The 16703-nt window shown below is 37.6% G+C and overlaps 1 protein-coding gene across 2 annotated transcripts in view; it reads right to left on the bottom strand.

Annotated features, from left to right (window-relative positions):
• The window catches only part of EPRS1 (glutamyl-prolyl-tRNA synthetase 1), a 66233-nt gene extending 50144 nt beyond the window's left edge, over positions 1–16089 (bottom strand). Inside the window, exons 1-8 of one of the 2 annotated variants that reach the window (XM_021698470.1) lie at positions 15926–16089; positions 12016–12100; positions 9201–9300; positions 8186–8342; positions 6739–6878; positions 5330–5424; positions 1044–1170; positions 148–340 (exon numbers count right to left, since the gene is read on the bottom strand). In XM_021698470.1, coding sequence (XP_021554145.1) covers positions 148–340; positions 1044–1170; positions 5330–5424; positions 6739–6878; positions 8186–8342; positions 9201–9300; positions 12016–12100; positions 15926–15971 — 943 coding nt within the window. In that variant the 5' untranslated portion in view covers positions 15972–16089. Of the gene's footprint in view, positions 1–147; positions 341–1043; positions 1171–1699; positions 1794–5329; positions 5425–6738; positions 6879–8185; positions 8343–9200; positions 9301–12015; positions 12101–15925 lie in introns of those variants that run through there. The other variant, XM_044915899.1, reaches the window with a different exon arrangement.
• Positions 16090–16703: the final 614 nt, after the last annotated feature.

Genomic DNA, 16703 nt, shown 5'->3' with positions numbered 1-16703 from the left:
ATGATAAAAAGAATGCTGTGATGAATTAATGTATGAATCATATTCCCAAATGTGTCTCAAATCAGCATCTTTCATAGAAATCTTGTTCTACTAAAGAAAAGATTCAAAAATCAACAGTTAAAATACAAAACACTAAATGTGCCTTACAGTTTTTCCTATGCTTGGATTCTATCCTCTGCTCACGTTCTGCTTTCATCTGCTCAGCAGGAGTATCATCCACATAAGCCTTCCCTTCCTGAATTAGCTTCTCTGCATATTTCATTATAGTTTCAAAATGATCCGAGGTATAAGTAAATTGATCTGGTTTGATATGCAACATTGCAACATCTTCCAAGATAACCTGCAAAAAGAATCCAAAATAACCATCAATTTATCTTTTGCATTTTCTTGTGTATTTTCAGTCCTTGATAACTGCATTTGGGCAAATGTAATTATACACCATCAGTCAAAAAAATAAAATAAAATAAAAAGCCTGAAAATGGTTGTGCAAGTTGTATATTAGATCAGAAAAGAAAAAAAAGATATTCATTATATTAGTCTCCAAATTTGCAGCTGAGAAGGCTGATCTCATGATGGAGCTTTCCATTTACTCTGGAAAACTGGTTATTATTGGTCATACTGACAATCATTTGCCCTCTCTTTGAATATATTGCAGTGCTTCTGAATAAAGAAAATAAAAGAGGCTAGGAAACGTTCCCAATTTTCCAACACCTACTTAAGTGTTTCTTTCATTCATACACTTAACAATTGTATGACAAAAAGGAAACCTGCCTCTAGTGACCAATTCATTTAAGAAACTGGTACTTATAGGCAAATATAGCACACTTTGGTAAATTGTACAATTGAGGAAGAAAAAAATAAATTGAAGTTTTTTTGGTATGGAGCTCAATATTGCTTGGCTTAGGTCTCAGACACAAAATATACAGAGGAGGGAAAAAAGCAGCCATGAGAACAAACTTATTTTCATACCATGAAGGTATCAGGTCACCCTCTAATTTTCATTAACTTTTCTGACAAAGGGTCATCACTACACCTTTAATTACCTTCTCAAAATCTTCCTTTTCTTTTTCAGGATTTGTGTCATCAAATCTCATGATCAGTTTCCCTTTAAAGTTAACCTGGTAGTGCTGGTTCAGAAGAGCAGCTTTTGCATGCCCAATGTGTAAGTAACTAAAACAAAAACATTTCACAAAGAAACTCATTAACATGTTTTAACTAAATATTTAAACTTAACCTTTTGAGGAGATGAGGACTAAACAAAAATCCTTCTAGTTGGTACTCCAGTCATATTTTATTTTCCAACAAAAAAGTACTGTGATAGAAAATCTGACCTTCACAGGAAGAAAAAGACTACAACATTTATAAAATAATCACAAGAAACAATTTCATATGCACAAGTTCACAAAGGGAAAAGTTATTTGTTAATATTACCACCTTAAGGAGAAAAAAACAAAACAAAAAACAAAACAAACAACCTTAAGGAAAATCTTTTTTTTTTTCTTCTCTTACAGAGGGAACGAGTGGTCATTTGGTTAGAGGAAAACTGCCTCCGAGACGGCTTCCAATGCTATGCTCCGCGGAAGTGTATCCTCTCCACTAAGACCTGATGCTACCGAGAGCCGAGCACCCACCTCATGCACGCCAGCCAGAGGCACCTCTGAGGTCACCACTGCCGTGTGAGGGCTCCATGAAAGGGCACGTGGGGATCAGGAGGCTGCAGAGGAGCCACTTACTTCTCAAGGCGTCCGTTTTCTCAGAAGCCAAAATAAAAGGATTTTAGCTAAAGGACCTTCCAGTACCAACGCTCCGTGAATCACAATCTATGAAAACACTATTCTGTTCCTATGGGCAGTTGGCAATTATAAGGAATAAAATATGTCACAGGCACTGCTGATAATATTCTAGATCAACATTCTCCTCTATCAGCTAAGTGTGTAAAAAGCAGTATCCTACACCACCACTGTAGAAAATACCCTTTCCTGGGCAGCAAATACGGCATGAATCAAGGAAGCTTAATCATCTCTCACGAATTTTTACTGGTTTCCACTAATGGTAGCCATGGTCCCACTGCACTAGGTCCTAGTTTGACGCCAACCTGATCTCAGCTGGTATCAACAGGGGAGGGGAAAATACAACTCCCTGCAAGTCTTCACTTCAATTTTTATATCAATCCACATTTTCGAAATTCACACAGCATTCTAGATCGATGATTCAATGTTAAGCATATATATGCACACAGGTTAACATAGACAAGTACAAAGCAATGCATTTAGGGTTATTCAAAACTTTCTGCATAATATAAAAGGCTGTCACTGGTAACCCAGATGAGATTCTAAAACAGAAAAAGGACATTAGGGAAATACTAATGAAATCCAAAAAAGGTATGGAGTTTAGGTGATAATAATAATAAAAAATTGATATTAGTTCACCAGTTGTGACAAAGGTACCAGACTTAACTGGGTACAGTGTATGTGGGAACATTTTGTACTATCTTTACTATGTTTCTGTAAATTAAAACTACCCCTAAAATAAAAGGTTTACCAAAAATAAAATAGAACAAAGGACTGTGAGTTCCAAGAAAGAAACAAACACTGGGGCGCCTGGGTGGCTCAGTCGTTAAGCATCTGCCTTCGGCTCAGGTCATGATCCCACGGTCCTGGAATCGAGCCCCACATCGGGCTCCCTGCTCAGCAGGAAGCCTGCTTCTCCCTCCCCCACACCCCCTTCTTGTGTTCCCTCTTTCACTGTGTCTCTCTCTGTCAAATAAATAAATAAAAATCTTAAAAGAGAAAGAAAAAAGAAACAGAAACACTACCTTTAGTCTTTGTTCAAAGTGTCATACCTGTATCATGCTATATCCATCATTAGGAAGAAAAAAAAACAACAAACTAATTATCACTGACTACCCATACTATAAGACAGTTAATGTGCTAGGCTTTACATAAAGGAATTAATTTAAGAGAGGTCAGGAAATTGAACCATTACCTTAAAGATACTGTTTCTGAATCTGAAATAATGTGTGTGGTTCTAACAATTCTAAATGTCAAGAAAGCTAAAAGGACTATAAAATATTCACAAGGTAACTAAAATAATCAGCTCAAGAGACAACTAGCTAACTAAAGAAAGTAAGATTCATGCTGCGTCAGTTAGTACAAACACCGAAATGGGCTTCTGCCACATGTAACAGATATAGGCTGCAGAATTTTAAGTCAAATGGACTCTAGAGCCAAATAGCACAAGTTTGGCAAACTACCAAAATGTTGTAGGAATGTTTCTGAAAACATTTGTAAAATGCAGCTATTAAAGAGCTTTCCTCACAGGGCTATTAAAACAGTAAATGTACAATGCCTGGTAGTACCTGCACATAACAGGTTCCATATACGTTAGCTAAGAATAAGAACAAGGGCACAAGTCAAGCCTTCAGGGCGCCTGGGTGGCTCAGTCAGTTAAGCATCTGCCTTCAGCTCAGGTCATGATCCCAGAGTCCTGGGATCAAACCCCTGCATCGGCTCCTGGCTCAGCAGGGAATCGGCTTCTCCCACTTCCTCTGCCTGCCGCTCCCCCTGTTTTTGTGCTCTCTCTGTCAAATAAATAAATAAAATCTTAAACAAACAAACAAAAAAAGTCAAGCGTTCTGGCCTTTCATGAAAGACACAGAAAAATAAAATGACTAAAAAGAAACATTACAGGGGGAGCCTAGCTGGCTCAGTCGGTAGAGCATGCAACTCTTGATCTCAAGGTTGTAATTTAAAGCCCCATGCTGGGTGTAGAGATTACTTAAAAATAAAATCTTAGGAAAAGAAAAATTAAAGAACTCTTTAGCAGTATAAAGGGATATGATAAAATTATGAATAGTAAAACAAAAAACAAACAAAAAAAGACGAGAAAACCTGAATACTGATTTATATTCCAAATCCCAAAACTGTATTTGGCCAAGAGCATGGTCTCTGAAATTGATATAATTTATGGCAGACAAATGTACTTCATAAATTATAAAGATGAGGCACTCACTATTCTAAGAAATGACAGTGACAAAAAACATAAAGAGAGTCTAAAAGAACTAATGTTCAAATGCCAGAGCTATAAACAGCCACTGCTAAGAAAGTGGCTTTAGCAAACCATTGAAGTCACTACCAATGGGCAACCAGGACCTCTCACACTAAGTACAGAAGAGCAGAATACTGGGCCACAAGGACCCAAGATGTCTGTGGGAATTAAAGCACATATGGTTAAGTCTTATTTATGGGATTCCACCCAGTTAACTACCAATCGACCACTTAATAATTTAGTCTGTGAATTTTCCAACTTCATTATTTCTCCTTCATCTTCTATTTATCCTTCATTTCACCACCTTCATCAGCAAACTTAGAAAAGCAGAGAGAAAAAGTGGAATTCTAAAACAGATTTTCCTGTCAGTGGTGCTTATGAAAAGTTTGTGAAGAACTACTAAGAACAGCTAAAATAAAATGGTTTTCTTTCTACACATTCCACTTACCACAAATGGGTAAGAATTTAGCTATAAAATACAAAATCTGAAATTAACAAAATTTAGGGGAGAAAAAATCACCTCATTTACCAAATATGGCACAATTCTTTCCTAATGGCTAAGTTCCTGAGGCTAATTGCTTTAATAAGACACATTTTATTGTATTACTCCCACTGGAAGAGCGCTATCACAAAGCTTGTCCAGTATGCTCAAAGAGGCTGATGCATGTGCGAAGGTGGATTCCCCTCAGCCCAGGGCAATGCTGGGCAAGGCCTGGGGCAGCCCCAGGCTGGTGGCCACCAGCCAGAACAAGTCTTTTTCTCCAAAGAGCTATTCAAATGTTATTATTTTCTTTCGGTGCCAAAAGTGAAAGGGGTTAGGAAGCCTGCTGGTAACAGAAAAAACTGAAAAGTGAATAGGCTTTTCAGGATGCCCCTTTCTTTATTTCAGAAAAAAAGTAACTTAAAAATAATTCTGCCATAACTTCTGCTAACCAAAAGGAATGCTCAGGGTACAAATACAAATCCTTATTAAATGAGAGCTGAAAAATTTCAAAATGCAAATAAAACTTAAGACTTTATATTTATGGGTATTCTCTATAATTAAAATTCTGTCTGGGGTAAAATAACAATTATGTGATTAATAAGCTAAAACTACAAATTTAATACATTAACATCAGCTGTCAATAACAGACTATTAAGATGTTTAGAATTTTGATTCCCATAATTAAAATCTTACTTATTTTCTTCTATATTAGTATTCTAGTAATATTATAAGTATTTAACTATTTTAAGCTTTTCCACTAAATACATTCCATTGTAATTACAAGTTACATTTTCTTACCCACTAGCCTCTGGAGGAAATCTGACAGTAACTTTTCCCATCTCAGCACCTGGAAGCTCAACAAATTTCCCAACATCTTGTTTTTTCTCAGGTGTCTGAAAAGCAGAACAGAAACAACAAATAGTTATATCATTAAATGTTTAAGAATACATTCATCCAACAAATACTTCCTCAGTACCCACTATGTACCAGGCATGGTTATAAGATAAATGAGGACTTGAACGTTGTCCTTGCACTTCAGGACCCAAAACCTTGTGAAGGATGTAAACAAAACCAACCACTGGTAACAGAGATATACATATATATTTATAGAGGGCTGTTAGAGCAGTCAGTTGAAGTTAACCAATAGCCTTTTCATCAGGAAAAGCTTAAAAGGAGGTAAGAACCAAGCTGGACCTTAAAAAATAAGTGGAAATGTGTCAGATGCAGAATGTGTAAGGGCCTTCTTTCTAAGAAAAGGAACAACAGCACAGGTAAGACACAAAGACAGTGCGATGTCCTTGAAAAGTTAGAAATGCATGTGGGGTGGATAGGCAAGGAAGCTGAATTGTTGACAAGGTCCAAAATATGAAGCCCCTCATACACGTGCTTTTAGGTTTTAGGCAACGAGGAAATCCCAGGGGTAATGGGACCATTTATTTGTGTTTTCTAAAATGATACCCAGGACAACGCAGAGGCTGAACTAGAAAAGACAGAGACCTTGGATGAGATTATGGTATTATATCAACCAAGGGGTAATGAGGTTTCAATAAAAATCAGTAACAGTGGAGATAGAAAACGTATCAATAGATATGAGAAGAAGAGAACTTGGTGACTGATTCCATGGGAAAAATGGTAAAGAATGAGTGACGATTTTTAGCCAAAACAACAGAGTGGACTGTGGTGTCTTGATCCAAATAGGCAGTAGTTTTCAAATTTTTATTGCAATGGAAAAGAAACTTTAAGTTGAAACTTTACTACACATGCCTAATATGTGGAACAGATCAAAGCAGAGAGACTCTGGCTGAGGAAGAGAATCTTTTCTACTGGACTTTACATCACATCCTCCTAGAGATTAACAAAAAGGCTCTGCAGAAGCCCAGGACTCAATTTCCAAAAATGAACAAACAGGAGAGCTGGGAGGAAGAAAAATCATATAGCTATAAATAATGAGATTTTAGTTACTTGGATTTTGGATTTCCTAAGGGACATACATTGGATGATCGTAATATTTTAGACATATAACTACAAAGATTAAGGCTTTATGGAGTTAAACAGTTAAAGGCAAGCCAAGACTTAACAGACTCCACAGATTTTTCCAAGAAGATTTTTCACACATGAAAAGAAAAATAAACCATAAGTAGGAATAATTTTCTTTTCAGATCTATGGTCTCAAACCAACTAAGATATCAGCATTTAAAAAAGCTTACCACTTTAGCTTTGGTCGCTGAAACATTCCACTTGGTACCTACAGACTGGAAGGCCTGCTGGGCTTCGAGAAAGCCAAACCAGCGTTTTACGTGCACTGGAGCTTTGTTCTGTTTCAACTGTTCTTGCCATGCAGCACTGCCTATTAGCAAAAATAATTTTAACACCATTCAATAAATCCACAACTTTAAAAGCAAAGTTCTAATCGTGGTTAATTTAAGTAAATAAGATGGCTTAAAGTTGTGCTTCTAAAGGGGTGCCTGGCTGGCTCAGTCCGCAGAGCACACAATTCTTAATCCCAGAATCTTGAGTTCAAGCCCCACGCTGGGCGTGGAGCCTACTTTAAAAAAAAAAAAAAAATGTGCTTCCATAATGAAAAATTTGCAATCTAGGTATACACTGAAATGTTTTCTAGTATTTTAATATACTTTACAGAATTCACAGAAGTTAATTAAAAATATTTTTGCTGTACTAAATCCTGCCCTCACCACCACCACATACCCACTATAAGGCCAACGTCATATTTCATAATTAAGGAAAGGCTTTAAGTAGATCAACTAGAAAACAAAATAGTTTCCTATCAAGATCAAGAAGTAGCTCATTTCTTCAAGTGTAGTATCAAAAGTAGGCAGTGAAGGAAAATTTAATTCTTTAATATCAGAAAGTTACATCCTTAAGATATTATCCTTTCATGAATACTAAGTCAAAAATCAAAAAAGATGAAAATGTCAAACCTATATATGAAAACATCTAATTAGAAAAGGCCTTCAATTTATGTTGGTTATTATTATAACAATTTAACTGAATTCGGAGAAAATTTTTAGCCACAAAAATAGTACACACAACATAAAAAATCCCACATGATGCAGATTTAAAGAATGATAAAACTTTCTGGCATATTTGCTTCAGGTTTTTTGTTTTTATTTTTTTTAAAGAAAATAAGCCAACAAAATTTAAGTCCTCTTTATACCTCTCATCAATCCTATAATCCTACCCTGTTGCCAAGTAGTCAGAATAGAGAATCCGTGACCTCCAAGAGGAACAACTCCAGATCACCCCCTCAAACACACATATACCCCTACTAAGTGATCAAAGACAACAATGCCTGGAGTAAAGGAACGACTGAGACAACAGAGGTGCTGACATAAATGGGATGAGGGCTTCTTCAGCAGGACCAAGGTCAGCTTCACAAGCAGAAGGGAGTTGGGTTAGTGAGAGAGAAAAGACCTCTCAGGACAGCAAAGGATTGGGAATTCCTGTGCCTGGACAGGAATAAAATAGCCAAAGCAGTCATTCCTTTGCAAGGAAGTCCTAAGTGACTCTCTTTCTACACACACACGTGCGTGCATGCACAATACATATGTGTATATGTAGAAAAATGCACACTTCTTATCCAGCAAAATATCAAGTAATAAAAATAAAGCATTCTTCAGGAAGAATAAATGATACCTTTTAGGGTGGCCCAAACACACAAATCTGCTAAGCTCAAGGAATTTCCAACTAAGTATGTTCTCAGAGACAGGCAATGATTGAGCTCGTTGATTGCAGAAGTAAACAAATTACATGAAGACAATTTTGTAGCACTAAACTCCAACCAGTGATCAATCTGTGGACATAAAAGATCGAAAAGAAATGCACCTCAGGGTTTAGATTTAAACAAACAAATGACCTCAGAATCATGCCTAATCTCATCTCAAATTACAGGATTTGCCATTATATGGATTTAATTTTGGTTGCCTGAGTTCTAAATTGGCATTTAAATAAACAAATTTCATTGTTATATTTCTGTGCTTCTCACCCCCCCACCCCCCCGCCCCCAAGGAGTGCAGAGAAGCACTTCAGAGAAGAAAAAGAAAAACAAAGATTTGAGAACTGGCAGCAGGAAGGAATAACCCACTAGGTGATACTTAGCCAAAACCAATAGGTGATACTTGGCCAAACAGATTCATCTACCTGTAAAATTTAAAACTAAATGCCTAGGCAACTATTCTTTGTATACTGAATTTCATAAAACTTAGGAGAAGTGGAGCTGAATACAAACAAACAGAAGGCATCTAAACAGCAGTACTGGAAGTTAATCTACTGCTGCTGTAATTAATTAAAGTGTATACCTAGAAAGGAAAAGGGGATCCAAACTACATGTGTGACCTTGGGAAAATCTCTTAACTTTTCTAGGCCTGCTGCCTCACCTGATTCCTTCCTGGGAATCTAGGAAGAAGACAGCACTCACTGACCCAACAGGACAGCTGGTATGGGATTAAAAGTTCAAACTTAGGAGACATTAGGTGTTTTTCTCCCCCGCTCCAAAAATAAAAACAGGATGAGAATTCCTTAACTAGGTCTACCACTAAACTCCATGAATATCCTTACATAGAATAATAGTACATAAGCCAACAATAAAATGAAGTTCTCAAAAGAACAGAACATAAATCAAAACAAACCCAAGGAAATGTTCATTCCTTACCTCAGTATGTTCCAGCAGGTTAGAACCATAGAGCCCAGTTGTCGTTGCAACTCGAGCCAAGTAGCGAAGTATGGAATTTATGTCTGTGAATACCACATTTCTAGAATACAAGCATGAGATAAAATATTACCACAGCTCTAGCAAATCAGTAGCAGTCATGAGGCTTACAAAGAAGTATAAAAATATTAAACCTTATATCTACCATGTATTTTCAACTACAGTTTAAAAAAAATCCACCTAATGTATTCTTTACTGTATCTATCAAACTCTAATTTGTTCTGAATGTTCAGCCAAATCCAACAATTCGGTTTAGAGTGAACTATCTATAATGCTTTGTCCTTCTAACTATTGTCTATTCAGTGGTGGAAAAATGAAAATATAACTGGGATATCAAGATCAATAGCGATTTAAAATAAATCAAGGCAGAGAAATCAAGGATATACAGTCATGAAGAGGCTAGTTGTATCAACTCCCAAGTAAAGTGGACAGCTCAAACCCCATCAAAATTGTTCTGTAAAAATGTTTTTAAAAGACACACACACCCATAAGGAAAAAGAGACTAAGGAGAAGAAACAGTCACAATACAGTTTAAGAAGCTACACAGCAGATGAATTCAACAAGTCTGAAGAAACTGAATTTTAAGTGGGTAGTGGACAAAGCTGAAAACCAACCCAACCCAAATTTTAGAATCCACAAAAGACTAATGAATCAATGGAAGTGAGAGTGAACTGGGGCTAAAATAAGGAGGGGTGGTATAAAGTCTATTTACAAATCAGTGGGAAACAGACACCACCAAACCCTATTCTGCTCAGCTGAACCACTCCTCTTACTCAATCTTGGCAAAAACTGAAGCCTTATTCTCTAAAGAGTAAAACAAAGGTCTCTCAACTGGGGGAAATCTGGCACAGCTGTGAACTGGGTTATGCAGGTAACTGGGAGAATGAATACATACATACTAGATGCTGAGATCCATAGCCTTCTTCCCACCCTCAGCTTCCAAAATATTCTGGCATCAACTCTTTATCTTCCAAACAGGAGACTGAAAGTCTTCACTAAATAATCTGATCAGCCTAAGAAGAAATAACTAAGGATACTAACATCAGAGGTTCCCGCTAAGTGAACCATTCAATCAGACCATCACAAAGTATGCTCAGAGCTAACAAGTCTACCCTTGAATTCAGAACTTATAAACAGCTTTAAATTCCAGTTAAAATCTGAGAAGGTCATCAGGAGTTACCAGATATTTGAAGAAAGCTTTTAACTTGAAAGATAGTAACCAAAATAAACACACAGAAAAATGCAACTTAGGCAAATTAGGGAGAAGAAAATTTAAAAAGTAAATAAATTTCCTTTAAGCAATGAAACAATATATTGCAATCATGAAACAAGGATACTATAAAAGGAGTACTCAAAAAATAAAAAATCGAGCTCTTAGATAATAAAAATATAGCAGAAATAAAAAACTCAATAGAAAAATAGGAATGATAAAGTTGAAGAACTCTCCAGAAAGTAAAGAAAAAAGAAAAAATAGATGAAAATTGAAGGTGATACTTAATCCCAACATCCATATGAAGAATAGAAAATGGAGGAGAAAATCATCAAAGAAAAAAAATTTTTTAAATTTCCAAAACAGGATTTCCAAGTTTCCACATTGAAAGGAGACTAAGTACCCAGTGGAACAGATTCAAAATAGACCCACACAGGGCACCAAGCTGGCTCAGTCAGTAGAACATGTGACTCTTGATCTCAGGATTGTGAGTTTGAACCCCACATTGGATATATATATTACTTAAAAATAAAATCTTTAAAAAAAAAATTGACCCAAACCAGACCATATTACTGTGAAATTTCAGAACACTGAATCAAAAGAAAATATTCCTACAGACCCCTAAATCAGAGAGGCTTCAGAAGAAAGAGAACAAAGCAAACAATTATTCCATGGAAAAGTAAAAGTTGTACACAAAAAAATAATCATAATATGCGGCTCAGCAGTGAATAAAACTTACTGGGTCATTACAGTATAAACACTGAATGGCGACCTAACCAAAATTATGATACAACTACACTGGGAAGAAGGAGGAGATGGGGAGGAGAAGAGTGTGTGTGAGTGTGTGTTTTTATGTATCTTGCCCCTTTCCCAATATAGTCTTTCTGTCAGTTTATTATGAACCTTTTAAACACATTTCAAATCTGTATCCAGCTTGAGAATACCCTTGAAAACTTCTTTCAATTTGGTCCAGATTTTATTATGTGGTGAAGTATTCTTAAAAGAATCTGAAACCAGGTTATATTTATTCCTCAGTTTCATTAAACTAAAATTAAGGATAATAATATCTCCCTTTCCAATTCTTTTTATTCTTCACAGTGGGTTCCAGAAAAAAAAAAAGTTTAATCTTCCATATATCCTGGGATGCACATGATTCACTTTAATCAAGAACATACAATATATGCTCACCACATCAAAACCAATGATGTATTGTATGGTGACTAACATAACATAATAAAATTTTTTTAAAAAATAAATAAATAATAAAAAAACACAATATATGCTCGTAGAAACCTGCAAAAACAGAAAAGTAAAAAGAAAAAAAAATCTTTCTGTACGTTTCTAGTTTCTTTTAGATTATAAGTGGGATCAGATAGCTTGCTGACAAATATAAGCCTCTGGATATACTTCTTTTAAGAATGAGGAAGAAGAGCATACTTCTTTCTAGAGTTAATCTACCAACTAGCAAATAAAACAAGCATAGAACATTGAATTCTGAATATTTAAAAAATGCTGTTCAGTACTGAAAACAGACACAGAAGTACTTACTCAGACACATAAAGAATATTCTCTTTCCCTTCTTCAAGAGAAATGCTGACGTCGTCTTTCACATGTTCTACGGCCAGCAAAGCTCCTAAGTGGAATGAGATGAAAAGATTTTTCTTTATTAACAATGTAGTATTTAAAACCTGAATCATAAAGCAGTAAGAATGACTCAACAAACCAATCATAAAGCAGTAAGAATGACTCAACAAACCAAGGAGTAAACTTCTTTCCCAGTAGTCTATAAAGAGAAAGGATCATCTTCTGGTCTTGGGAAAATAATATATAAGAAACTATTCACTGGCATACTCCAACTGCTTTTGAGTATGTTCAGCTTCCAGTTAAGGGCATCGAAATAAATCTTTTCTTCCCTCAGGAGACAAGAAATGAGAACAGTGCCTTATATAAAAACTACTGTTAATAGCATCTGAGTGATTACTATGTGGTAGGCACTATGCTAAAATGCTTTACAGTCATTATAATTTTTAATCTTTGTAGTGATCTTAAGACGTAAACATCTTTATCTCCATTTTACAGAAGAGGAAACTGAGGCTTGGAAAGATTAAATAATGAACCCAAAGTCCTTGACTAAATATGTGACACTCAGGAACTGAATGCAGGCCTATGGCGGTCCAGAAGTTAAACTCTAAAACACGGTGTCATCTGCCTCTCAACACCTATTAAATATCCTAAATTGATTCATTAATCTTTTGTCCTTTAAATTTGGCCAACATGAACCACCAGCACCCAGATACTGATTTCTAAATATCAAGCTCCACTGGAAACAGGGCTGTGGCAGGGAAGGTACAAGACAGACCTGGAAAATTCTGTGCTAGAAAGCAAGAAGTAATCAAACAGATAAGCCAAAAGGACACAGAGGCCAACTTGGAGGGGCTCCCACTGGCAAACAGTAGCAATGTAACTACTAACATAAATGATACAAGTTTTAATGTGTCCATAAAAGGAAATCCTATATAGCAAATAAAAAGCATGAAGCTCTAAAGTTCTGTTACAGGCAACAAGTTAGCATTATGCTAGGTACAAAAGAATATATATGATATGATTCAATGTATATGAAATTCTAGAAAAAATAGAATACTGACAGAAAGCAGATCAGTGGCTATCAGGGACCAGAGATGGGGAAAGGAAGCTGACTGCAAAGGGACATAAGGGAACTTTCCAAAATGAGAGAAATATTCTCTATCATTATTGCAGTGGTTACTGTACGTATCTGTCAATTTTAAATTGGTGAAGTTTAGTAAATGCACGTTATAGCTCAATAAAACTAATTTTAAAAAATAAAATTTTTAAATTAAAAGAGTAAAAGTAAATAATACAGATTATAACCTGAGACATTTTGTTATGAATTTTTTTTTAATGGGAAAAAAAAGATCTTCTGCCAGAAAAATGTCAACTAATACATGTAGAAGGAACAGCAGATTGGAAGGTCACCTTTTGGCATCTTCTTAATAATAATCAAGTTGGGCAGGAAGCATCAATGGGTGCTGAAACACGTAAACGAAGGTTTGAGTGGAATGTTTACATGGTCCTAATGCATCTCCCCACAAAATGTCTGTCAAATGCAAAGAGAAAACTCTGCAGTCCATAAAGCTGGCTGACACCCTCTTAAGTAATCAAGGTTACATCATCGGTAATGGGAAAAATCAAATTCATGCACCAATTTATGGGCTGCAATGAAGAGCAACGAATCACTTCTGTGCTACTCTTGCCAAAGATGTGTAGCTGAATAAAGCCACAAGTAAACATCATTGGGACATTCTTCAAGTAATTGGTCTTTAGTCTTCAGAGAGGTCAAAGCTATGAAAGCCAAGGAAAGACTGAAAAAACATTCCAGATTGAAAGAAACTGGAGAGACATGACAACTAGGTGCAAAGCATGATTCTGGATTTTGATCCCTGTACTACTGAGTGTTGTTGGAACAATTAGTGTTGGAATATGAACAGGGTGTCTGCATTAAACAGAAGAATGGTATCAATGTGTACTTCCTGATTCTGATGGTCCTACCAGGTCATGTAAAAAGGTTCCTTGCTTAAGAGAGCTGTATGTTGGCATATTCCTGATGTTGAAGCATCATTATCTGCAGTATGCTCTTCAGTGGTACGGGGGGAAAAAGTAATTGGTTCTATTCTTGTACCTTTTTAAGTTTGAAATTATTTTAACGTTAAAAAAAAAAAAACACTTCACATGCTGAATGCATGTAAAACAGGGAAATTCCAGCAATGCAATCTATTTTTCTAAATGTTTCATCCAATTTTATTGATTTAAAGATGTTTTTTAATCAAACAAGTAGGAAGAATTAAAAAACAAAAAAGGAGGGGAAAAGCAAACATATACTCTATAATTGGTCTACAGTTCAAAACAACAATAAATTTCTCTAAGATCCTCTTTCAGAATAATCAGAATGTGATCACTAAGGAAACAGGGGGATTTGCTAAGTAACATTAGTAAGTAAAAACTACAGCTATGGAATATCTAAAATGTGTCAGAATTTTACCTACAGTCTCATTTAATTCTGGCAACCAACCCTATGTAGAAAATACTAGTCTTCCTTTCTTAATCAGAGGACTGTGGGAGAAGCCAAACACAGAACCCGCCAAGGTTCCACAAATAGTAAGTGGCAGCCAGGATCGGACCCAGGTCTCCAGGAACCAAATGTTTTTGCTCTTAACCATGAGACCACACTGTCCAGTACTTTCCAGCCCAAAGAGCAAACCCATTTTTTTTTTTAGAGTTTATTGATTTGTGTGAGGTTAGCCCATAATTACTGGAACCAATATGCTAAAACATTAGCATTTTTTAAATATTTAAAATGGCTATTAAATTGTGGGTTTTATTCCAAAAGACTCAGAACACCACCGAAGTTGACAATGCAATGAGTAATTTTGTCAACTGCATCTAAAAGTCTGCACTTCTCCCACATTAAAAAACTACTTGTGGGGGCTTAGTCCGTAGAGCGGGTGACTCCTCATCTCGCGATAGAGTTCGAGCCCCATGTTTGGTGTAGAGATTACTTAAAAATAAAATCTTTAAAAAAAAAAAGTACTTGTGAGTCTATACTATGCATACACATTAACTAATAGGAGATTAACAAACTACTCAAATTCTTTTGCGTTATTTCCCAAAGTAATGAAAAAGCAGAAATCCTAAACTATCTATCTACAGTAATCTCGGCCACACAGAAAAAGCAAATCCAAATAGAACTTAACATGTACTAGGAATGTGACAGATCCGACGTTTACTCTGGCGTTGACCACATCCATAAGGGTGTGTAGTAAAGCAACCCTATCAGTCCGCAGTGTACTTGAGGGTTCCAGCAATTACCCTGCCACCATTAATTAAAAATAAATGGAACCTCGTTGTAATGCAATCTCAGCTACTACAATTGTCTGCCTTGTTCCCCTTGAACCCAACGAAACATAAGGTAGTCAAGTGGATTGAAGATCTGTTCTGAGAAGAGGGAGGAAGGGAGATGTAAGTAAAGGGGGGTATGCTAAAAGAGGGGACGCGAAGACGATGATTTTAACTTTTCAAAACGCTATTTCTACGAGCAGCTCTAGGTCTCTATGGAAAGCCATTTCAAAAAGGGAGGGGAGTTGGCTGACAGTCATCCCTCTTAAGAGAAAAGGTCCGAAGCTGAGCGACGCGTCGCTCTGCCTGGGCTCACACCACGCCTCCCTCCACGCCCGAGAAAACGGTCTTCAGGAGCAGATCCACATGCCAGGGGATGGAAGATGAGGGGCGCAGAGCTTACTCCGTGTACAGTTTCGAGGAGAGGGCAGGCCTAATCTCCCAGACCGTGACCGCCACTGCGCAACGCCGGGCGCGGCGACCTTCCCTGCCCCGCACCCTCCCCGGCTGATGCAACCCACGCAGGTCGGCGGCCTCGTCCCCTTACCCAGCGGAGGGTCTCCTGCATTCACGGTCAGACAGAGCGTCGCCATCTCCGCCGGTCTGCGGCTACCTGTCAGTGCGCCTGCCTCGCCGTCAGAACCTCTCCGAACCCGCCGAAAGCAAGAAGCTGCAACGTGTGCGCGCGCCTGACGTTGCCGCAGCCTTCGCCCCTCCCCTGCGTCGTGGCTCCCGCCGTCTCCGCGCACACCGCGTTGCGTCATCGCCGTGCGCCGTCTCCGCCCCGCCGCGGGCTCGGGGCCTTCGACCCCGCCCCTTTCCATCTGGGGACAGGAGGGCCTACGTGGCGATTTACGCCGCTGGGATAGACGCTGAAGTGAACAGGAGTTTACGACACTTGGTAAAGTGAGGAGAGCAAGTTATGAGACCGTTTCCACCGTGTGAGAGGCGTGCACGTGAGCCACGAAGCAGAACCCGCAAGTGGAGCAGTGTGTTGATGGCACTGTGTTTGTAAACACAGAAAAGTCGTGGAAGCATGCACACCACACCGGCAGCCATGGTTCCGCTGGGCATGGGGGTAGCTTTTCTAATGTTTCCTCATATTTTTCAAAAGAAGAATGTGTTTCCAAGAGTTACTTTCGTACGTGAAAATAGTGCTTAAAAAGGAAGGATTAATATAAAAGGCATTACTAAAAGCGGTGCCCGAATTTGTTTGGGCTTTGTTTGCCTGGACTCTGCAAGCGTGCCTTTCACAGGGTCATCGGATTTCTCCTCTCAACCCTCTGTGGGGGAGGGGTGGGGGGAGGTGTGTGTGTGTGTGTGTG

Source organism: Neomonachus schauinslandi, chromosome 6 (assembly GCF_002201575.2).
Source record: "Neomonachus schauinslandi chromosome 6, ASM220157v2, whole genome shotgun sequence".
NCBI classification, from domain to species: Eukaryota; Metazoa; Chordata; class Mammalia; order Carnivora; family Phocidae; genus Neomonachus; species Neomonachus schauinslandi.
Note: the sequence above shows the minus strand (reverse complement) of the source record. Positions and strands in the feature narration are given on the sequence as shown.